The 25,408-nt window shown below is 38.9% G+C and overlaps 1 protein-coding gene across 1 annotated transcript; it reads right to left on the reverse strand.

Annotated features, from left to right (window-relative positions):
- Positions 1-2,813: 2,813 nt before the first annotated feature.
- mapk13 (mitogen-activated protein kinase 13) lies at positions 2,814-24,759 on the reverse strand. Its single transcript, XM_037684997.1, has 12 exons — positions 24,545-24,759; positions 20,310-20,439; positions 20,131-20,189; positions 17,536-17,641; positions 17,319-17,348; positions 14,927-14,974; positions 13,926-14,040; positions 10,059-10,130; positions 8,714-8,793; positions 7,695-7,773; positions 7,165-7,338; positions 2,814-3,204 (listed from the first exon to the last, which is right to left on the reverse strand). Exons 1-12 carry the CDS (start codon positions 24,655-24,657, stop codon positions 3,119-3,121), a joined length of 1,092 nt encoding a protein of 363 aa, XP_037540925.1. The 5' UTR covers positions 24,658-24,759; the 3' UTR covers positions 2,814-3,118.
- Positions 24,760-25,408: the final 649 nt, after the last annotated feature.

Genomic DNA, 25,408 nt, shown 5'->3' on the forward strand with positions numbered 1-25,408 from the left:
ATATATGTGTGTGTGTATGTATACATGCATACAGTATATACCAGTATAGTTTGCATATTTGCATCGGTTTTTGGAAATGCCGTCACGTGTCATAAAAGTTTTTTTTTTGTTGTAGACAATTTTGTTGTCGTATTACTGACTTTTCATCTAATGTAATTTGCTGCTGATACATTTAATATGGAGTTTAACTTTTGACTTTGAAGCAACTTTAAACAGTTGTATCAAAATGATTGTGCAAACTTTTATTTTGAAGACGCTGTGCCTCACTTCCGCTTACTGTCAGTTTGCTGTTTACTTTCTAACAGCAGGTTGGGAAAGTTCAGCCGGCCTAGAGCCTACCCAATTGACGTCATTTGGCCATGATTTTCGCGCGCCAGCCGCTTAACAGTCACTCATCTCATTTGTCTAATTTCTACCAACTGGTTCCACTGTCCTGCCAGTAACCCCAGGGTTCTATTTAGTTAAAAACAACATAAAAACCAAACAGTATTGTGAAGATGGTTTCTCTTGTATTCACATCTCGAAGGAAACAGGAGACTTTGTATTATCTGTGCGGTCACCCTGAAGGCGGCACCAGTAGGTTGTGTAGAAGCCTTTTGGAAAAACATGCACTGGTGATATGTAATGTTCAAAATGCATACATTCAAAAAGAAGAGACTATGTAAAGTTATTTTCTACCACTTATAATCTGACTAAACAAGTAGGCCCTAAGTAAATTATTAAACAATAAAAATTCTAAATATATACAAATATTATGTTTAGTAAAATGGTACTTCTTCAAGTGAGGCTGGTGTAGAAACAATCCTTTTAAATATTAAAAATTATTAGACTGCAATGCGCAGATCAACAATTTGCAATATGTTTATTTTAACTGATTTGAAAAGTAATCAAATACAACTAGAATAAGTTAATTTCTGTAAAAATGAAGTATGATTACTACTGAAATTTGCAGAAGCTGAAACCAAGCAATGCAAGGAATAAGCACTTGTTAAAGGAAGCAAAACATTAACAAAAAGCTAGAAGTAGCAAAAGGTTAACGTAAAGCAAAACATTGCAAAAAGTAGCAAAACATTAGCTTAAAGCTATAGTAGCTAATGTATGGAAACTGCTAAACTATCAAGCAAAAAGCTTAGTTACAGAAATTTAGCTAAAAGTAACACAAGAAGAGCTAAAAGTTAAAAGTATCAAAATATGTCCAAGAGCCTACACAAAACAGAGCAAGTACGCTGAAGCAGATTTCAAAGAAAAAATGATGGAATTAAATTAATTTTAATTTCACTAACACTAAATCTGGTAAGGATGCTCCCCTGGGCGCCTCCCTTTGGAGGTGCTTCGGGCATGTTCGACTGGGAGGAGACCCCGGGAAAGACCCAGGACCCGCTGGAGAGACTGTCTCAGTTGGTCTGGGACCTCACTACTCGAGCTGCTGCCCCCACGACTTGACTTAGGAACAAGCAGAAGATAATGGATGAATGAATGAAATGTTTAAAAATAAAATATAAACATTTTGAAAAATACAAGTTACAAAACCAAAACTCAGAGCGTAGACATATTTACTGAATGAGCGGACCATTTTTTATAAATGAATGGCCAAAATAGAAAAAGGTATGCAAGAGTATTTAATAAAGTTAAGTCTAGTCTAGACTTAACTTTATATTTTTCTACCTGGATTATTGAGCATGCATCAGGATATGCAAGAGTAGTTTGCAAAAAATAAAACACAACACTAATAAAATAAATAATAAAATGCAAAAAAGAATAGTATGACTTGTGTTCAGCATCACATACACCGTCATGGACACAAATTTCAGCAGGTCTCAGAATGATTTTGTATTAATGCACATCCAGAAGGCAACTACTCGGCCTTTAAGGCATCTCCAAATAGTCGTTATACTCTGCACTTCCACATCAATTAAATCATTTGAATGATCATGAAAGTCAGAGTGTGGAACAGTTGGTAAAGCTGAGAAGGTTGCCGGGCTGAATCCCAGCCTGGGATCTTTGTGGGTGGAGTTTGCTTGTTCTCTCCGTGCACACCTGGGTGTTTTCCTGATAACTCTGATTTCTTCCCTTAGACCAAAAGATGTTAAGTCTATTAACCGATAACTCAAATGTCTCTTATGCATTGTAAAGCTGTCCCGCATGGACGAGGGACTTACTATGGCCGGTCGGCCACTGGAAGTCCAGCCACAGCTGGGCTGGTCCGGTTTTGTTTGATTTCAGCAGAGGGCCGTCTCAATCTGGGCAAGATCTTCATAGCAGACAGCGTGAATCTCAGCTTAGTAATAACTCCACCTTGTCGTTTGTCTAGGGCACTGGTGTTACTGGTGGAGCTCTTTATCACACAACCAGCCTGAAGCAAGTAGCTGAAAGAAGGGGCGGTAAGGAGCAGTCGCTGGAAGTATGACTCATCTGTGACGTCGCCCCCCGGGAAAGTGAACCAGTCAATCATCTGCCGACGTCAAATCTGCAGCACCGGCCCAGCTCGATGGAACCCCAAGTCAATGGGTTCGAAAAACGGAGCTGGAACTGGGCCATACTGCCCAACACCAACACTCCAAACCCAGAGGAACCCAGGTTGGGTTAATCCAGGCCAGGCTTTACATGAATAAGTGCCACATATTGCCCATAGGTGACAGTCGGAATGGTTGTTTGTCTCGTTTGTCTCCATGTGTCCCTGTGATGGACTGGAAACCTGTCTAGATTGTAACCCGCCCCTCGCACGGTGACTGCAGGACCTCCGAGACCCGAAGAAGAAGAAGCGGGTAAAGATGATGTATGGATGAGTGTTGTACAAATAAATACCACTTCTGTATGCACAACTTGTTTATTTGGAAACCAATATTACATCAGTCTTACAGGAAACCTTTTTAACCACAAAACCATTTGCAACAATGGGCAGGAATGTGTAACAATTTACATTTTGGATTTTTTTAAATTCACATTACAAAAAAAGAAGGGGCAGTTTTAAGACAAATCACAATTCTATACACCGATTTTAAATCTACTGTAAATACCCAAAGGACGAAAGAAATAGTGTGATGAAGAATTTACAAGGGCACCATTGGTCGTCTGCTGTGACAGTTGGGGCATCACGAGGTACATCAAGTCCATCGGCTCACGGAGACATGGTCAGAGTGTTTTTTCTCTTGGAGTCCCGTCGGGGGAACGGCACAAAGCTTTTTACCTCTTTGAAACATAACCCTGGGAGGAAAGAAGAGAGACAATTTGTTTCTTTCAATAAAAAAGCAATGAATCAAATAAGAAGATACACCAGCATCAACACTGCAAGCATGACAACAGAATGTGCTAACAGAAGTACAGTATATACGGCACATTCTATTATTCAGAAATCTATAGTAATGGCCAGAACAAGAAAAGCCCTTGTATAACCTTTGACCTTGATTTGTGACTTTGACCATAGAGCTGAAATATTACAAAACATGTCATCTAGTGGTGGTACAAATCATGTGTATCAAGTATTTTAAATTATCTTGAGAAAATCAAAACAGACAAGCCAAGATCTTGTTTAAACTTCGGCCGTGAGTTATAACCATGACATTGGAACTGGGGCGATGAAAGCGTACGTGATGAACTTTAGTTAAATCAGATTAATTAGAAGAATTAGATTAGAAGTTATGGGTGGGACAAGAGACAGTTTACGGACGTACAGGGACCGTACCATAATAGGTCAGCCTTCGATGGGTGTGTAAAAACTGCTCTTTGGGTAAACTAAACAGTCATAGTGAACGTTTGCACACACTTTCTCAATTTTATGGGTTTATTAGTCTTGACATACAGTTTAAAAAAACCGAGACTAACCGGATGATTTTTAACACAAATAATGATCAAAGCAATGTCTTTTATTCAACAAAACCTTTAAAACCCTCTGGAAAAAAAAACAAAAAAACATTTTTAAATTGACTGCTGAGGCTAAAGTGTTGCATATAAAATAGTAAAAGAAAAACAAAAAAGGATCAAAACCTCCCATCCAAAAAAGTGAACAAATTACCGTATTTTTCACCATGCAAGTTGCATCTTTTTGCATATTTTTGCAAGTCCTGCAACTTATACACTGAAGCGACTAATATATGTTTTTCCCCCATATTTATAATCCAATTTTTGGCTGAGATCTGACGATTTCATTCATTCCGACATGAAAAATATTGAACACTACCATTTTCAGCCACCAGAGGGCCCTCGACTAATATGGCAAGCTAAGAAAATGGACTACTTTTATAGCACCTTTCTATCTTATTGAGACACTCAAAGCACTTTACAATCTGTGCCTCATTTACCCATTCATACAGCACTCTACTAGATCTCTACAAAGCTAATTGAACAAATCATTCTAAAGAGACTAATCAGAGCTTTATCACATTCAAACACCGATGGGACACACATCGGAGGCAACAAGGGGTTCCGTGTCTTGCCCAGGGACACGTTGGCATGTGACTGCTGGTGGATTCGAACCCCCAACTCTTGCATTGGAGGACGACTGCTCTAACCACTCAGCCACAGCCGCTCTGTCTCATTAATAGGTAAAAGTGGCTATTAATGAGACACTTGGCTTGCCATACCAAGGCACCTTCGTCTCGCTCCAGAACTCCTGGATCAAACGTTAAATCAGCTTCATTTCACCGCTCTGCCCAGGCCAAATGTCACACCTTTACTATCATGTCCAGCAAACAAATAACTGTTTTTAGGCAGTTATTTTGTTAAATTTAGATGAAATGCGCAGCGAGTCCTCCTGTGCACGCTCCTGCTTCCGCAAATCGGCTTTTGAAATGTAGCTGATTTGACCGTCAAAGTGCATTTATTAAAGAAATGTTAGACTGAGACACACCTTTGCTATAATTTCGAGCAAACAAATAAATGTTTTTAAGTGTTAATCTTGTTAAATTCTTGTTAAAGTCCTCCCGTGTACGCTCCCGCGGCCGCCGTTTGGCAGCCAATCGATTTTTGGCACAACACTGGCCACGTTTCTGGGTTGTCAGCGATGACACATAATAGATGCGACTGATACGGCAAAGCAACCCCCCCCCCCCCCCCCACACACACACACACACTTTATTAGCGATATTTGGACTGATGCAACTTATATGGCAGAAAGTACGGTAAATAAATAAAATGTCATGCCTAATTAAAAGCCAATGAAAACAAATGTATTTTAAAGATATTTACAAAACTGAAAGAGAAGAAGCCCATTATGTAAGGGCTGTTCCACAGTTATGAGTTAAAACTGCAATCAGCTCTGTGTACCAGCGTGGATCTCAAAAAAACTAAAACTACATGATCATTAGACATGAGAGAACTAGAGGAAACATAAAGCTTCAGTACACAGGAACCTTTGTGTTAACGATAAAACTTTAAAATAAATATTTTGCTCATGTTGAAAGATAAGCTGAAACATTCTAGAGCACGGGCGTCAAACCCACTTACAAAAGGAAGCTAAAATTAAAACCTTTTTCAAACTAAGGGCCGGCTTCAGAATCTACATTAACTCAAGTTAGATACCCGACATCTTCATGGCTGCAGGTTCCTCAACAAGAGTTTGATTGGTCTTATTTGACGCTCTCTGTTGCACTTTTAACATCATAATCAAAAATCACTGAAAAAAATTAAAGTGATAAAAGTATTTTACATTTAAAATAACATCTTGTTGCCGGATAAAATGTCAACAAGGGCCACATTTGGCCCCTGGGCCTCGAGTTTGACACGTTCTAGACTAACAGCAGTTGCGAGATGCCGGCCTGGCTAACAAACATACAAATGGTTTGAATAATCCAGTGATGAAAGCAAGGATCGCTCTCTTGATGTAATTAAAAGATAAAAAGGATTTCACCTTCGATAAAAGCCTCAGTTTAACTGAACTGATCGTTTCTCCAAGTTAAAATTAGAATCAAACATATCATCCAAATCTTTAATGTGTGATCTTCTGAAAAGCTCAAAGCCACCCAGATCTACATCGGAAGAATTACCACTGAGTTCATAAAAAAAGCGCAGCTTTTGACTCGTTGTTGCTGATGTTTGTCCCTCTTGCTGTTTGTGCTAACACACACACGATTGTTCCTGAACAGCAATCTGAGAGAAGCAAATAATCAATATAAACAGGGTTATAAGGACATCTTTAAACAACGTCACTGTCATCTTTTAAAGTGAGAAATAATTATTCAGTTAGAAAACATTTAGGATAATTTTCTCAGGAGCGGAGTCACGGTAAGTCCACCCCAAGGTCAGACTGTGCAGTGCCCAGAAAAACAAACAACCTGCCTCACTCAGCATCTATAATAAAAAAAACAAATGTAGTTTGTTTGGACAGGATGGCTTCTGAACAAACCCAGAACCTTCTTGAACAGGAGGAGATGTTTGACCTTAAAGCACAGCAACATGTTTGGTGAGACCCAAACACTGTCGGTGCAAACAAGCCGACAGCCACTGCCAGGCGCACAGCTGGAAGCGGAAAAATGGGAATCAATTTGCAGCCACAGAACTTGGGCACCTTATTTTCATTGAGCTGATCATAAACTGTTTTGTGCACCAAAATATTTTCCATAGTCGAATATGAAGCAATCTATCCCCCAAAAAAGACGCAAACAAAAGAAACTTGCCTCAAACAAATTAACACGACAACAATGATTCCAAGCACAACAACAAATCTACAACAAAATGTCTGAAAAAGGAAATAATTGGTTTTGCAGCTACACGAAGTCCAGCTTTATCCAGAGCACATGCTGTAATGAGGCTTTTTTAAAAGGAGTCCACAAGTCTAAAAAGGAAGATGCCATTTTTTATCCAAAAGAGTGGGTCAAAATGATAAAAATGAGGTGAAACATACAAAAGACTCACATTTTAAAATGTACTGCTATAGAGAGAGAATTTTAAAAGGTACTGCATGGTGGGATTTATATGAATTATGTTTATATATATATATAGATAGATATGTGTGTGTAGTTTCTTCTAGAGAACTAAAGGTGATTTTTTTTTATTGTCTTCATGTGTAACCTTTTTAAATAAAATGTAGAGCTGCATTTAAATTGGACCAAAACTCTTGTCGAATGGTCAAATATTATATAAATACTGTACCTTAAACACAGGAGATGTTTAAAGAGTTACAATACGAGAGTTTCTTTCTAACAGCGTTTAATATGGTTTCTCTCTTACGCTTCCACTCGTCCAGGGACAATGTGGCGTTATCGTGACTGTCATCGTACGGCTTAGGCTCAGGAAAGTCATCTGGGTCCCGTAAGCTGTCAAAGTAGGGGTGCTCCAGGGCAAGTTCTGCAGTGGGCCTCTCATCCCCATCCAGAACCAACATCTTTTCAAGCAGATCGACAGCTGAGAGTGGCACAGCAAACAAACATTAAAAATCGTAATAAAAATACTAAAAATAATATTCAGATTTGTCATATGGCAGGTTACAGCGAACATTTTCTGAATAAAATATCAGGGATACAAAATGTAGAGATTAAAGTTTATAAGCATTTATTCTGATTTAATCAACATGCTAATCACTATTTAGAATAAAAAGTAGTAAAGCTTTGATGATGCCAGTAGCAGGGGAAAACAATATCATAAAGAGCCAGAAAACATCCAAACCAATATTAAATAGAAAAAAGGACGACAGCAGTGCGCTGTTATCACCCCAGTACTTGGGATAGAAGTTTGTAGAAATCAGAAACATTTGACCTCACCCTGTTCACTGGCTCTGGGAAACAATGTTGAGAAGTCTTTTCTTGGATAGCGGGGAAGGCTCCTAATATAACTTTTGGCCTGTTTTGAAGAGAAAAATTAAAAAAAGCAAACATGGAGGAATTAATTAGTCTCTTTGCAAAAATGCACAGTGATTTATTGAACGTTTCTGTAAAATGGTCATAAAAATCTGATTCAATGAATTGCAAACATTGGAGTTTCATGGACATTTTTTAGAGATAAATCTAATCAGCCTGCCATTTCTTTTATTTATTTATTTATTTATTTATTTATTTATATAAAGCACAAAACAGGAAATAGTTTTTTTGGACTTTGTTCAGCCCCACTGTTGGTTCACCCAAAAAAAAAAAAAAAAAAAAATCATTATTAATTTAATGTTTTAAGATTTTTTTTCCCTCTTAAATAAAACATCATTATATTTCTGTTTTCCATTTCCTCCTTGAATCACCACCATATCATGGTGGAGGGGTATGTGCGCCTGAATGATCCTAGGGGCTTTGCTGTCCCTGGTAGTTTCCCCCAAGGCAGATTGGTCCTAGGTGACAGGCCAAAGAGCGATTCAACACCCATGTATGGACAAAGAAAAACAAGACGTTCTGCAGAGCTTGATGAGGTCATTAAATCAGGCGTGTCAAAGCAGAGAAACAACTTAAACATGCAGGACAGTGTTCCTCGAGGACCAGAGTTGGGAACCGCTGCTCTAGAGGTCAACACTGAACAAATAAATTGAGGAAAATGTATAAATTGTCTCCACTCCGCTCCTAAAACGCCAATATAAAAGGTAGATCAAGAAGGAAACACATCTGTAATTATTTAAAATGGTGTTAAATTAAAAGTGTATGCTGACCTCTAGTAACTGATAAAGGAAAGTCAAATGCATATTTTTCTTACAAACAGCTCTCCCAAAGAATCCAACATCAGACTGAAACTGAAAACATTGTCAAACAACCTGAGACAACTTTCAGGACAATTTTTGTTATTAATGTAATTTTTACTCTACCTCTTGACTTTCCAGCTTTTGTATAAACTCTGGTCCTGGGACTCCGTTTACTTTCATAATCTGAGTCAGCTGGTCCATGTCTGGTAGCAAATAGGTGACAGTAAAGGATGTTTAAAATGTTCACAGATAAACAGTGAAACACTCACCGGACACTTTATTAGGTACACCAGTTCAATCGCTTGTTAAGACAAATACCAGTAGCTAATAATCCTATCACAAGGCAGCAACTTAAAGCCTTTAGACATGTAGACATGGTGAAGACAGCATCCTGAAGATGAACCATCATATTGGGGAAGACAGGGGATTTAAGTGACTTGCTGATCTACTTGGGTTTTTACACACATTCTGAGAGGTTTTAAGAAAATGGTCCAATAAAAGGAGAAAATATCCATATGTGGACAAAAAAAAAAGCTTTTATAAGGTCAGAGGAAGATGGACAGATTGATTCAAGATGGCAGAAAAGCAACAGTAGCTCGAATAACCACTCGTTTCAACCTAGGTCTGCAGAATACCATCTCTGAAGACACGACTCGTCCAAACTTGACGCCGGTGGGCTACAGCAGCAGACCACCCCAGGTGCTAAGAACAGAAAAATGAGGCTACGGTTCACACTGATTCACCAACGTTGGACAATAAGAGATTGGAAATTTGTTGCCGGGTCTGAGAAGTTGGAATTCACTGGACTTCAATGGTCCCCAATCAGATCTCGGTCCAATTTAGCACCTTTGGGATGTGGTGGATCAGGAGATTCACGTCATGGCAGTGCAGCTGACAAATCTGCAGCAACTGAGTGATGCCAGTTTGTTAATATGGACCAGAATCTGTGAAGAATGTTTCTGACATCTTGTTGGATCTATGAAATGGAGAATTGAGGCTGCTCTGAAGGCGGAGGGGGTGCACCCGGTAATAGCAAGGTGTACAAAATAAAGTGGCTGGTGAATGTACGGTTTCAAGAAAGCACATAAACAGAATAATGGATGGATGGAAAGCAAGTTAATGAAACGGTGACAGTTTTATTTATTATTGTTAGCAAACACTATAAATCAATGTACAATAAAACTAATTACATTGCTGTAAAAGTGTCATCTGACTTTTCTCCTCGGGAAATAAGTCGGTTTTTCTTACATGTAATTTACTGGAATTGCCACAAGTTTTAGTTTGTACTCGTAACATAAAACTTTCACTGTTTAATCAAGAGCTTCTCATTTTCTTTTATTGCAACAACCGTTTGGTAATCTCAAACAAAATCATTTGAAAATCATAGTGTTTCTAACTTTATAGGCTGAAAAAAAAATTTCTCCACATTTTATAGATATAAAAATGGACAAGGAGCAAGAAAGGATACAGTCTTTCCCTTTGAAAAGGGTTTTTCCGTTGATCATTTCTGCCATGATGCAGCCCACGGACCAAATATCCACTACAATAAACAACAACAAAAATAAACATTAGTGAGGATGCTAACTGAATTGACAGCAGAGTATTACTGTAAGTTTAGGTAGGTTGAGCAGAAATGAGACAACAGCTTAGATCTTCTTCACAATGATAAAATGGGTGTGAACTTGCGGTCCGTCTCACATTTCACTCTGTGGAAGCTGTTTACAAACTGAAAAACATCTACACAATCAGAAATCCTGGATCAGTTTATAGACAATTTTGTTGCTAAATCTCATAACTCTGCAGTTATCATACCAGTTTATATTAATGGAATGATTCTGATTATATACAGTGGAAAACATGAAAAATTAATGTATTTCCTGTTGGAATTGACTCATTGAACAACCTGAGTTTGGGGTTAGACCGGATTGATGAGCTAACGTGTAATCTGAGCGGAGCCAAAACCAAAGTGCTGCCGTCTTAAAACAACTCTAATCTCTAAAGTTGCACAGTATTTCTTGCAAACACTAAATGGTAAATGGACTGTACTTATATAGCGCCTTTCTATCTTATCAAGATACTCAAAGCACTTTACACTACAATCTGTGTCCTTATTTACCCATTCATACATCACTCTACTATACTCTACTATTGGTCCTCTTCAAGGAATAATCAGTGCTTTAGATCACATTCATACACCAATGGGACACACATTGGAGGCAACGAGGGGTTCAGTGTCTTGCCCAGGGACACTTCAGCATGTGACTGCTGATGGAATCAAACCCCCAACTCTCCCATTGGAGAGCGCCTGCTCTAACCACTCAGCCACAGCTGACCCAACTATACAACCTTCAATTTTCTCTGGGCACAGGTTTTCCAACAGAAATATAATATGCCTGAGGGAAGTGCCTGAAGCTGAATCAGAAGTGCTAGAGCTAGCTGCTCTTGCAAATAATCAAAAAAAATCTATATAAATTAATGTCTGATGACAATTTGCATGAAGTGCAATGAAATATAAAAACTGGAGTTGTTTTAAGACAGCAGAAATTCACATTACAGTGGCTTCTCTCCAACTAGGTGTTGGCTCATCAATCTGGTCAGAAATTAATTGAGGCCATTTAAAGAGCCAAAAATACAACAAGGAAAGTATTCAAACAATCTGAACTATTACTTTAAGGAAGAACCAGGTAAAGATAATGGATGGATGGTCTGATTGAAACCTGACAGTGCTGACACTTGACCAAAATTAATTGAAGTTTAAGAAAGACAGAAATGAATCTTCTGTTGCACGTTAGGAACTATAAACCGGATTATAAACTTTGCTGACTCAAAAAGTACACAGGCTTCACTTAAGGCCCCATCCACATAGGAACGCTCTTTCCAAAACGGTCTTTTCCTTCATCAATACAGAATTTTTTTCTAGAAATGCTTTCATTCACAGACTTATAGAAAACGCCTCACTGTGAAGATAAAACTACAAGCTCTGTAGTATTTATGCCAGATCTGTAAGTGGCACTGTAACACAGCCACAAAAATCGTAGAGAAAACATGGAGCAGACATTCAAAACTGTAAATACACACAGACTAAAACCTTCCTTTTTGTGTGCTGGTGGACGAGATCCAGCGTGATATTCTTAAGGTTCTGGATGTTGTGGGACTGTCTTTGTTGACACGCGTTTGCAACATCACGTGGACATCAGGGGCAATGCCACTAAATTGGCAGACTGTGGTGGTGGTTCCCCTTCTCAAAAAGGGGGACGGATGGTGTGCTCTAATTACAGGGGCATCACTCTCCTTAGCCTCCCTGGTAAGGTCTGTTCAGGGGTACTGGAGAAGTGAGTCTGATCAATGATTGAAAGATCCAAGAGGAATAAAGCGGGTTCCGTCCTGGCTGTGGAAAACTGGACCAGCTCTTTACCCTCACTAGGGTCCTCGAGGGGTCATGTGAGTTTAACCATCCAGTCTACATGTGTTTTGTGGACTTGGAAAAGGTGTTCAACCACATTCCTCGGGGTACACTGTGGGGGATGCTCCGCAAGTACGGGATTGGGGGTCCATTGCTACGGGCTGTGCGGTCCCTATACAAGCGGTCCAAGAGTTTGGCTCACATTGCTGGCAGAAAGTCAGACCCCCTCAAGGTGGGAGTTGGACTCTGCCAGGGCTGTACTTTGTCACCAATTCTGTCCATAACTCTCTTGGAGAGAATTCCTCAATGCAGCCAGGCGGCAGAGGGTGTCCAGTTCGGTGGCCTCAGGATTCCTTCTCTGCCATTTGCGGATGATGGGGTCTTGTTGGCGTCATCGTGCTGTGATCTTCAGCTTTCACTGCAGTGAATCGCAGCTGAGTGTGAAGTGGCTGGGAAGAAAATTAGCACCTCTACATTTGAGACTATGGTCCTCAGTCGGAAAAGGGTGGATTGCTCTCTTCAGATCGAGGGTGAGGTTCTGCCTCAAGTGGAGGAGTTCAAGTATCTTGGGGTTTTGTTCATAAGGGAAGAATGGCGCGCGAGATGGACAGATGGATTGATGTCGTGTCTGCAGTATTGCAGACTGCGCCAGTCCGTTCTGGTAACGAGGGAACTGAGCTGAAAGGCAAAGCTCTTAGTTTATCCGTCAGTCTATGTTCCTACCCTTATAGGATATTGGGTGGTGACCAAAAGAATGAGATTGCAGTTGAAATGTGTTTCTGCGGAGGGTAGCTGGACTCTCCCTTAGAGATAGGGTGAGAAGTTCAATTTATCTGGGACAGACTTGGAGTAGAACTGCTGCTCCTCCACCCTGAGAGGAGCCAGTGGTGGTTCAGGCATCTGGGAAGGATGCTCCCTAGGCGCCTCTCTAGGGAGGTGCTTCGGGCATGTGTGATTGGGAGGAGACCCTGGGGAAGACCCAGGACACGCTGGACAGACTATGTCTCTTGGTTGGCTTGGGAACACCTTGGAATCCTCCCAGAAGAGCTGGAAGAGGTGGCTGTGGAAAGAGATGTCTGGGCTTCCCTGCTGAAGTTGCTGCCTCCGCGACCGACTTTGGAACAAGTGGAAGATAATAGAAGGATGGTTAACCAAGTGGATCTTCTACTTTGTCTCACATTAAACTAACATTGACGGGGAGTTGTGTCGGTCCAAATATGAAGACATAATGGACTATTTCAGGCCCAGTATTCAGTCTTTGAAACTGACAAAACCATTAGGGTTTTTGCTCTGTGCTATTTTAAGCAATGTTATTGTTCTTCAGCCTTGAGCAACTGGCGTATGCAGCACAGACCAAACACGGAATCTGTTTTTATTATTGTTACATTTATCACACTTGGAAATGTAAGTTAAGGAGGAGGTGAATCTATGACATCATTGTTTTCAAACGGTGGCTATCCCCACAGGAAAGCAATGTTGGCGTCAGTGTTTCCCCTACCATTATACAAGCGGGGCGCAACTCCCCATCAACAGAGCCGAGCGCCCAGTCAACCGAACCCCCACCCCCCAACCACCTGTTGGCACTGACGTAACGCTAAACTATGCTAAACAGGGCACTGCAGCTCAGGACGTGTCTCCATCACACACCCCCACCCCCCGCGACAAAAATCACGGACGAGATGAGTGTCCCGCCATAGCAAGTTATCTAGGGGAAACACTAAATTCATGGATTTTGTCACTGCAACCATGTTTGAAAAACACACCGTTATGGGCTCCTATAATGCTGTTTCTGTGTGGACTCAAGGCTGAAACAACACAAAACGTTAGCGCAGCCACAAAACGCCGTTCCTGCATGGACGAGGCCTAAAGCAGTTACAGCAACAGTAAGGACGGAAGTACAGTAAGAATATGTAACAGCTACAATTGTCTTGCCAGTCTGGGTGTAGTGCATCCAGTTCAGAATGACCTCAGGCGCCCGGTACCAACGGGTCACCACGTAGCCCGTCATCTCTGCGTCAGTACTGCGAGCCAACCCGAAGTCTAGGATCTGCATGAGCACCAAAAAAACAAACAAAAAAACAAACAAGCAATAAGATAATAATCTATACTACGAGCACCAAGTGCATCAAACCTCAGTTTCATATTAACCAGAATGTCTTACAAGCTTATTTACATTTGTAGAGACTTGCAGTGATACTGCATGTTTATCATATATAAATACAGTAGTCACTCGTTTATCGAGGGGGATCCATACCCTGAAGCCCAGCGATAAGTGAAAAACCGCAAAGTAGGAATAGTAGTACAAAGTAGGAATAGTAGTACAAGTAGTAGTTTATTTTAGTATATATATATATATATATATATATATATATATATATACATATACAAGCCTTTATATATATATATATATATATATAAAGGCTTTTTAAACCCTTTCCACACTCTTGCAATATTCTAAACAATGTTTCTAAACTCTAAATGCTCTAAAAGAGCACAGAATGTCATGATTTCAGCTCCCTGCCTCCGCTGCTCAGCCACCTGCAAGCGCTCTTGGCCACGCCCACTTCTACGCTCTGCACAAGAACAGCTGATCAGCTGCGGCAGGAAGTTTATCCTGCGGTATGGGTTGCACAATGGTGCAGAGGGTGCTACATAATTTAAAATAACTTATTTTAAATAAAAATTTCATGCTGATCGTGCAGCTCATCCATCAATCAGCCAACTGTGTGTCATGTCCAATCTTATTTTGAAAAACCACGATAGAGCGAGTCCGCGATAAAATGCAAATTAGCAAGGGACTACTGTATAAAGACCAATGTAATGTTTTTAATTTGTATCATAAAGTCAAATTGTACCTGATTTTGCTGCGGAACTTGCTTTATTAATATTATGTAAGTGCTGAGGTGTTATTCATAATCCTTACAAGTACGTACCTTCAGTTCGCAGTCTTGATTAACAGCCAAGTTTCCAGGCTTAAGGTCCTGAGAAGAAAATGAATTGAGTAATGGGGTCTTAGAGTACATAATAATTAACAAGAAATAACAATGATTAGACTCTTATGAGAGTCTGTAAGAGCTTTAGTGCTTTAGCTTTAGTTGGCTCAGTTGTCTCAATGCGTAACTACTGATTTTTTTCACCAATGTGACTCACCAGCAAACCAATCACAAAACACCCTTTCTAGAGTAATACTGTGAAATGATGTGATAAATTTGACACTGAGCATTATTAGCGTGTCAGCTGCTTTAAGATTTAACACTGTAATAGCAGTGTATTAACATTTTCCCTTGGTTTAAACACACACAAATGTTCACAGTTGACAATAATTGCTCTAATATTTATCATAACGGATCATGGATGTTTTCTTCAAAACAGTGAAAAGGAGTCAGGAGAGTGACAAACACAGTGAGGATTAATCTTACTGTGAATCATGCTGCACAAGTTACTCAACATAACGAATACCTTAGACATTTTATATAATATGCCGATGAAACAACAAAGGGGTCTGAGTCAAAGGTTTCTTCAGCTTTGCTGCATTTAAGACAAGAACAAGAGGTCATTTCTGCCCACTGCAGTAACCTTTTACAGTAACTCTGGTCCAGGAGAAGGTACTCATACCTTAGGCTCATAAATGTTTAACACTTTGTTTTGATTATATAAAAACTTTGTTTTGATTATATAAATATTCTTTCAGCTGCTCCCTACTTCAGGGGTTGCCACAGTGAACTAACTCGCACAAAGACTTGGCAATTGTTTTTATGTTGGATGCCCTTCCTGATAATAATAATAATAATAATAATAATAATAATAATAATAATAATAATATATAATAAAGTGCTACGTGTTGTCATCATTGTATGTTCCCATACAAAGATGAAACTGGCTCTCTGCAGTTAACCCATCGCACCTGGGATACACCCAGGCGGAGCAATGGGCAGCTATGTAAGCGACCGGGGAGCAATTTGGGATTAGGCGTCTTGCTCAGAGACACTACGACAAACCACCAAGCTACCACAGCCCTCTGTGTGGAGCAGAGAGCTGCCAGCTAGGGCACCCAGGGAAACAGATAGTGGGTGTTAAGGGCCTTGCTCAAGGGCCCAGAGTGGGGCAAATGAGGGTGGAGGCAGCTGTGGGTGCTTCACCTTTCCCACCCACATTTTGATGTTGTCGGTTCGGAGAGTTGAACCGGCAACCTTCCGATCACAGGCCCACCATTTTCTAGCCTCTGTGCCACCACTCCTCTGTTTTGATCACATAAATAAATATATGAAATTAATTCAAGCTGCAAAAACATTTTTGGTTGGGAAATCCTGAAAAACTATTTAAATTCAGAGGCAGCACGGTGGCACACAGTTGGTAGAGCTGTCACGTCTCACCAAGAAGGTTGCCAGATTGAATCCCGGGCACTTTTCTGGATAGACTTTGCATGTTCTCTCCGTGTACATGTGGGTTTTCTCCTGGTACTTCCTCCCACAGACCAAAAACATGCATGTTAGGCTGATTTGTAACTCTAAAATGTCCCTAGATGTGAATAATGGTTGTTATTCTCCATGTGTCCCTGTGATGGACTGGAGACCTGTCCAGGGTGTCCCCCGCCTCTTGTACAGTAACTGCTGGATATGGACACCAGCAACCCAGAAAGGAAGTAGTGGGAAAAGATAATGGATGGATTAAAGCCCCCCCCCCCCCCCACACACACACACTTTTTTTTAATTATAAATTTTTGATAATCAGAAAACAAACTATATTTTAAATCATTACTTGGTGATAATTATAGCTTTGATTTGAGGTGATTATTATTATTAGAACAAGAGCTCTTTATAAAACAAGATGCCAGTCTCATATTTGCCTACCAAACCGCATAGTTCTGTTAATTGTCCTCTGTGTCTACAACAATTCCTGTCCAGTCCTCAGTGGTAGATACAAGAGATGGCCTAAAAGACAGAGGAACTAACTTATTTAGAAATACTTAAAGGGTAACGAAAAACAATTAAAGAAGCTGGGATTTACGCGTAAAAGCTCTAAAGTGTAAGAGCTGTTAGTATATTGAAACCTCCATGTTTTTTTTTCTTCCTGAGCTGAAGGGTGTGACCTAACAACTCGAGACATGCACTCAAACATCAGAGGACTCCACTCACCCTACCTGTCTGGACAGGTTTTAATATGACGCAATGATAATGAATAAACAAATTAAAAATCACAAAGCATAGGAACAAATGCTATCAAGCACTAACTACTGAAAACCGTACAATTTATTTATTTTGTTTCTTTTAAGTCATTTTAAAGATAAAAAAAAAAAAACCTGCTCCCGTACTGACTGGTACTCACCCTGTGGATGATTCCTGCCTTGTGAATGTACTGCAAAAGAAAAAACAATTTTTGCATAAACTTATCAATCAATCGGGAGCTGAGAGAAGCCACTTGAACTCAAAGCAACTTAAACTCTCGAAATGACGATTGTGCTTCGCTTCAGAATTTTACTATCAAACGTCTCGTGAAATTCTGATGCTTGATGATGAAATTTAATGTTTGGGAAGAGTCTCACCCTCAGTCCACAGAGCATCTGATAGACGAGAAACTGGATTTTGTCTTCAGAGAGATGACCCCTCACCTTCGACAGGTCAGTAAACATGTAAGGCATCACCAGGTAGCTGAGGAAAACACGGGGAGAGATGATGAGATGTTTGTATTTCTGAGTGCTACACCTTGTTAATCCTATAATCCTGGTAGTTTTATTCTTCCAGTGATAATACGCAGGTGGAGGAAGGCATTTCTGGTAACTTTTTTAATATGGGAGTTAAAAAACATTCTGATCAAAAATAACACCAAGGGTTGTTTTTTTTTTTTACATTAGAAATGGAGGCCAAATTAATGCTATCCAGAGGAAGTGAAAGGCTGCAAAGTTTATTCCCAAAATGCTAAGGCCCCAAAACATCAACCTCTGAGTTTAAAAGCAGAAAATTAAGGGCCATCCAGGTTTTTATGTCTTTAAGATATGCTTGTAATTGAGACTGCAACAAAGCCAAGATTCAACTTGTCTGCTGGCCTCCGTAGATAAAGAACTTTACTAATTGGCTTTTATGTTTGTGAATGTTCCTGTAAAGTGCCCTGAGACAACTTTGTTGTGATTTGGCACTATATAAATAAACTGAATTGAATTGAGGTAACTGATTGGATTCATCGGGTTTCATGGACAAATATAACAAAGTATCAGCAGCATAACAATGACAATTTATCCCATGCTGTTTAATAACTTTACCTAATAGAAGCATTTATAAAGTAAAGAGTATTGGTCCAAGCACTGAACCCTGAACCACTGAACCTTCTGTTGTATGAAGATTAATTAATTACATTTATAAACTGGAAGATATCAAATATGATTTAAACCAATTAAAGCTGTTCATGCAATCCTAGTTTCATACTTAAGTCTCTGTAGAAGAATATTATGATCAACTGTATCAAATGCAGCACTGTGGTCTAACAGGCCAGTGAAGACACAAGTCCATTGTCAGAGGCCATGAGAATATCATTAGGACTTTCACCAGTGCTGTTTCAGTGCTATGATAAGCTCTAAACCCTGACTGAAACTCCTCAAACAGATTATTTCTGTTCAGATGTTCACAAAACTGATTTGCAACTATTTTCTCAAGAATTTCTGAGATGAATGTTAGATTAGATGTACGTCTATAATCGTCCAGAATTCCTAAATCAATATCAGGTTTCTTAAGAAAAAGTTTAATTACAGCAACCTTAAAGTTCTGTGGCACGTAACCATTCATTAGAGACAAATTAAGCAAATGCAAAATGGGGATATTAATTAGGGGTAATACCTCTTTACGCAGTCTGATTGGGATGGGATCTAGCAGACATGATGATTTGATAAAGCTATTCTTTTTGACAATTCAGAGATTTCAAAAATAAATCAGGTTCTTAGTGACATTTCTAAATCTGTCTCACCTGACAGGGAACCAGAGGCGATAGTAGGAAGGACGGTGTGAATTTTCTCTCTAATTGAAATTATTTTATTTATAAAGAATCTTGTGACGTCATCACTGCTTATAGATGTAGGGATACATGGTTCAACAGAGATAGGATTTTTTATTAGTCTAGCTATAACACTGAACAGAAACCTGGGATTATTTGTATTCTCATCTAGTAAAGATGAATAATATACAGTTCTAGCTTTACAGAAAGCTTTTTTATATGATAGCAGACTATCGCCAAGTTAAATAAAATTATTCCATGTTAGTGGAGTGCCATTTTATTTCCAGCTTTCTAGATGGCAGTTTTAAATAACGTAACTCAACTGAACCAAGGAGCTAGCTTTCTCTGACTGAATATTTTCTTTTTCAGCAGAGCAATTTTATCAAGTGAAGTTTGTATTGAAGTTGTAAAATGATCAAAGATCTAAATAAATATCTGTCAGACAGAACAGGATTTTGAGGATGTATTATGAAGTACTTAATCTCTATTCCAAATGTCAGAACCAGATCAAGAGTGTGATGATGAGAATGAGTAGATGTTTGGACATTTAGGGTTAAACCAATTGAGTCTATTAATATTTTATGTTTAAGCTATCACTTTCAGCATATTGAATTCCCCAATTATTATAAGTTTAACAGAATTCAATAAAGTCAGACAAAAAAAATCTGAGAATTCAGACAAAAACTGAGAACAAGAGCCTGGTGGACAATATTTAAGAACTACTGGTAGTAAAAGTTGTTTTTGTGAGTTCCATTTAGGATGAGAAAAACTGAGGGACAACAGCTCAAAAGAATCGTAACTAATAATTGGTTTACCACTAATTAATAATGCTGACTGAAAGATAGCAGCTACTCCTCCACCTGTTGTTCTAGGAAAATGAAATTTTAAATAATTAGCAGAGTGGATTCACTTAAACTAACAAAATCCTGTTGTTGTAGCCAGGTTTCTGTCAGACAGAATAAATCAATATGATGATCAGTTAACAGATCATTAACTCACTGAGACAGAGGAAATTTGATTTCATTGTTTTAAAGAAAAATAAAGGGTTGTCTGAACCCTAAAACAAACAGCAGCAGATGATGAGGCTGGATGTGTAAAATGATACTACAGGTTGTTATTGATTTTATGTATGCACTAATAGGGCACTAATACTCACAAGTCTTGGAAATCATCCAAGGTTGAGGCCGGTGTAAACACATCCAAGATTCCTATTACCTACATGAAATGAGAGAGAACCGTATTTACAGGAAATCGTGACGTCTAAAAGCACAAATTATGACCAAGAACATGTGAAACATACAGTCGATGGAGATGGATGGAGCTTAAGCTACTTACATTCTCATGCTTCATGTGTTTGAGTAACCGGAGCTCTCGGTACGCCCTCTTAGCAAAGATCTCTGACTGGAAGGGCCTGTGGAGCTTCTTGATGGCCACTTTCTCTTTAGTTTTCTCATTTGTTGCTGAGCTGTGGGAAAATGGAGTAACACACCATTACCATAATGCTGCACAAGCTTTGTAGGTGTCAGCTGGCAACTTTGAACTAAATTGAACTAGACTATTTTAGCTACTTCTCTGCTACTTTTAGCTACTCTTTTACTACTTTAAGTTTTTTGCTTCTGTTCAGCTATTTCTAGCAACCATTTAGTCAATTTTAGCTAGCCTTTACATAATTTCATATTTAACAGACATTTAGCTATTTTTAGCTTTTAGTTAGCCTTTTGTTACATTTAACTAGCCCTTTGCTACTTTTAGCTTCTACATTTTTGATACTTTTTCCAAGCTTTTGCAACTTTTAGCTTCTAGCTAGCATTTTGATACGGTTACATACCCTTTCACATTATAACCCTTTAACTACCATTTTTGCCAGTTTGAGCATATAGTTAAGTCTTTTGTTTCTTTTAGCTAGCCTTTTTCTAGTTTTAGCTTCAACGTCAAAATATTTTTTCCTGCTTTAATCCTTTCCCTAAATATGCTGCAAGGGCATCTCTTGCAAAGTCTGATGAGGAGGAAGAGGATGAGGAAGTTCCTCTCCAGCAGCTCCTGAAATAGTCTGCTACTCAGTAGCTTGGAAATTCCAAGGCAGCAGTCCACAGGATGGCAGACTGAGAATAACTTTGTATATAGTGCAATATACTTAATAAATTACATTTTTCTTTAGATTATTATTTTTTTGCATACTTTATTGCAAAAGGTTGCAGACAACCACAATTTTGGCATACAGATTCTGTTGAGAGGTTGTCGCCGGACAACCTGAATAACTTCCTTATTCCTAACTCCTTCTTTTGTATAGGTGTTTGCTACTTTTAGCTTCTAGTAGTCTTTTGATTTATTTATTTAGCGTTTGTACACTTTTAGACCTACTTTTAGCTTGTTAGCCTTTTGTTACATTTACATAGCCTTTGCTAATTTTAGCTAGCCCTTTGATACTTTTTGCTCTTTTTAAGCTAGTGTTTTGCCCATTTTAGCTAGTATATTGCTCCTTTTGGCTTTTAGCTAGACTTTTGCTTTCTTTGTAACATTGCCGTTATAGCTTCTTGTGTAAATTTTGGCAGTGAGTATTCACGATGGATATCTGCAGAAATTTAGATTCATCCCTTTTCATTCTGAGCGTTAAGAGCTGTGGGAATAAAAACGACAGAATTTTGAGATGAACTATCAGAAGCTTTGCAGGCAACAACAGAAATGCTGTCAGATGATGGTCTGGGGTAGTTTGAGTTGTTTTTGTGTAAATGTTTGGCCACTTCTGATGTGCATGCTTGCAGTGATCTGCAGGGCACCAATCTGTGGGAGGGGAAGCTTGTTGAGCTATTTGGAGACACATCCACCGACACACATGATTCAAATCTCTTGCACACAGAGGAGTTTATAAGACTGATGGAGTCACTTATAGTCGGTTCCATCGGCAGCAGCTCGTCCATGTCGGCAGAGGTCTGCAGAAAGTACGTTACATAAAAACGGTGATCATTTTTTTGTTTACTGTTTCTACTGGGTCTTCAGTTGGTAGCTAATGCAATTTAAAAAATAAAATAAAATGGATGAAGAATAAACTAGTTCACGAGCCCTTTTAAATGTCAGCCTTCTCCCACTGTATATTTACCGTAATACCATGGACAGCCTTGTTTACGTTCACTGACTTGTCAGATGAAGAAGCGATTGCATGCGATGATTACACACTAATATATAAAGTTTTTAAAAGGCTTGTGTTTATAATATTTAAGATTTAAAAAACATTTACAGCTTCACATTAAATGTCTCTAAATCATTAAACTGTGTAAAGAAAACGTACAGTACTTGATCATGCGGAGATGGTTTGACAAGCACGATAATGTCAATTTCTAGATTAGGAATAAATATTGACTGTTTGAATTATCATAAATAAAAATGTAAATTTTTTTGGTGGGGGAAAACACGTCTGAAGTGAAATTCTACTGGATCAACTCGGATTAATCCAGAAACAAGATTTCTAAAATTTTAGCTCAGACATCCATTTGACTTGCTGAACATTATTACGCAAGTTCAAAAACATCTTTTATCAAAAGCATTTTAACTTTTGGTGTTAGGATATTAATAAAGAAAATGAGACAAATGTTTGTTGCTTGCCTGGCTTTCTAACTGTGCCATTATGGTTTCAATAATTTAGCAACAATTTTCTATAAAAAGGTCAGGGCAGCACAGAAAGAAAGCCGAGCAAAAATGAGCAAAGCAATTTTAAAAAACAATGTAAATGTCTTAAAAGTCTAAAACTAGATAACCACACCAATAATTTCCATTAAGCAAGTGAAAATATCAAAGAAATCTGGCACCTTACACATTATGAAGCATTAAAGTGACATAACATTAGTTTAATATTATAGGCAATAAAAAACTAACTGGTCAACTACTAGAAACTTTAAAAATATTTACATCTCAGTACTTTTAATAGCTTGAATTAATGATCTTAACAGTTCAATTCAGTTTATTTATAAAGCACCAAGTCACAACAGAAGTCATCTCAGGACACTGAACAGAAACATTCATACAAAGTCAGTTAATAACACTATTTATCTGAGGAGCAGACTGCTTTGAGTTTAACTTCGTCGCAGACTTTCGTCTTGAGCGAGCTTAAAGGCGACAGTGGAAAGGAAAAACTCCCTTTTCAGGAAGAAACCTCCAGCAGAACCAGGCTCAGGACAAACGGACATCTGCTTCGAGCGGCTGGGTTTGAGAGGAACAGATACACAATGGCAGGTCAAGAATCCCATGTTAAGATAGAAATACTTTCATATGAAAACTGTTCATTTGCAACAATTCATTTTAAGAAATGAGATCAATCATCCAGTAGTCCAAGTCTATGGCAGCATAACAACCCTAACTATAGGATTTATCAAAAATGAAAGTCTTAAGCCCAGTCTTTTAAAACTGGACAATGTGTCAGCCTCACGGACAGAAACTGGAAGTTGGTTCCTCAAGAGAGGAGCCTGATAACTGGAAGATCTTCCTCCCATTCTGCTTTTGGAAACTCTAGGAACTGCAAGTAAGCCTGCAGTCTGAGAGCGAAGTGCTCTGTTAGGAACATATGGAATGAGATCTCTAATATAAGTTCCGCTTAAGTTTTTAAAATGTCATTTTTAAAATGAATAGTTACAAATGCATAAATGTGAATAGTTTTCATTTGATATTATTTCTATCTTAATATGTGATTCTTGACCTGCCATTGTGTATCTGTTCCTCCTTCCTGTTCCTCTCAAACCCAGCCGGTCAAAGCAGATGTCCGCTTGTACGGAGCCTGGTTCTGCTAAAGGTTTCTTCCTCATGAGGGAGTTTTTCTTTCCACTGTCGCCTTCATGCTTGCTCAAGACGAGAGTCTGCGATGAAGTTAAACTCTCTTCATATAAATAATGTTAAATTATAATTTTTTAATATATGAATGTTTCTGTTCAGTGCCCTGAGATGACTTCTGTTGTGACTTGGTGCTATATAAATAAACTGAATTGAATAAGATGGAGCTAGGTTGTTGAGAGCTTTGTAGGTTAGAAGTAAGATTTTGAATTATATTCTGGATTCAAACAGGGAGCCAATGGAGAGAAGCTCCTACCAACTCTACCAATATGATCTAATGATTTTTACAGGATTCCAAAGCCTTAAAATCATTCATGCAAATCAGCATAATATAAATAAACGTTGTTTCTGTTTTATAGCATCACCTGGGATTAACAGTAAAATGTGTGATTCTGAGTGAATCCAAGATCACCAGCAATAATAATAATAATAATCTGCACATAGATGCTAGTAAAAAGCCAGAGGCCATGTTCAACATGTTTATGGACGTTATGTTCTCTATTACTGAAAGTGAAATAACTACATGGTTAATGGACTAGTTATGTTTTAGCTCGAAGATCACAGAACAGCTGCCCACGAAAGGCGCTAACTTGTTGACATGCGACTCTATCTTTGTCATCAGTGCTGGCAACACGTTGGTGTGCAGGACTTAAGACTCGGGCCCACCACAGGCGGAACACAGCCTGTCGTAAAGGCTCGAACTGAACACCCCAGTCCCCGGGCCATCCCACACACAAACCGTCAATACTCACCACACCGAGCCGTACGCCCCGGTCCCGACCTGTTTGAGCTGGGTGTACTTCTCCGGGACCTCCCATACCGTGTTGTTGATTTCCTTTCGGGAGAAATGAGCCCGTGCCTCCATAATGAAGAGGAGCAGGCGAAGCTACGAAACAAAACAAAACAAAAACTTGTCTTCCCTCCTCCTGCTTCGCCTGTCACTCGCTGAAGAAGACAGCAGCAGCAGCAGCAACAATGGACAAACACGAGACGTTACACCATCGTTTCCGGTGATGCTTTTCAAAATAAAATCAAACGGTTAAAATGATCATTCTAAAATTTACAAGAAGTGATTATAATGTGTTTAATATACATTTATGATAAACGTACCCTTATACAAGTACATTTAATTCGTAGCATTTTACTGTCCTTATTTAGTTTTCGCAAAAATCTTGTCCTTTGCTTAACGAAACTTTATTTTGAAGGGAATGTCACTCAAGTTCCGGTTAACTTTGTGTTTATGTGCAGCGATGCAGCATTTTTAAGCTAAACTTTATATTTTTATGTTTTATAATTAGTCCGGAGAACTCATAACCACCCTTAGAAAAAAAAAAAGAAAGACAAAAGCTTAAATTCGCGGGAGGAAAATGGCTAAAATCACTAGATGTCCTGTGTAAAAAGACCCTGACGCCTTGCTTGCTGAAACATGTCAACATGACTCGTTTTTTTCTCCCACCCACGCGCAGTAGGTGTTACTGTCATGAATAATTACTGTATGTTGCCAGAAATTAGTGAATCACGGCCGCTTTCAGACATACAAGGATGAGCAAACAACGTAAAATCTTGAGGATTTAATTTTTTATTTTTTTTTGGTGCTTACAAACCGCATTGAAAAT

Source organism: Nematolebias whitei, chromosome 11 (genome assembly GCF_014905685.2).
Source record: "Nematolebias whitei isolate Nwh7 chromosome 11, NemWhi1, whole genome shotgun sequence".
In the NCBI taxonomy this organism is placed as follows: domain Eukaryota; kingdom Metazoa; phylum Chordata; class Actinopteri; order Cyprinodontiformes; family Rivulidae; genus Nematolebias; species Nematolebias whitei.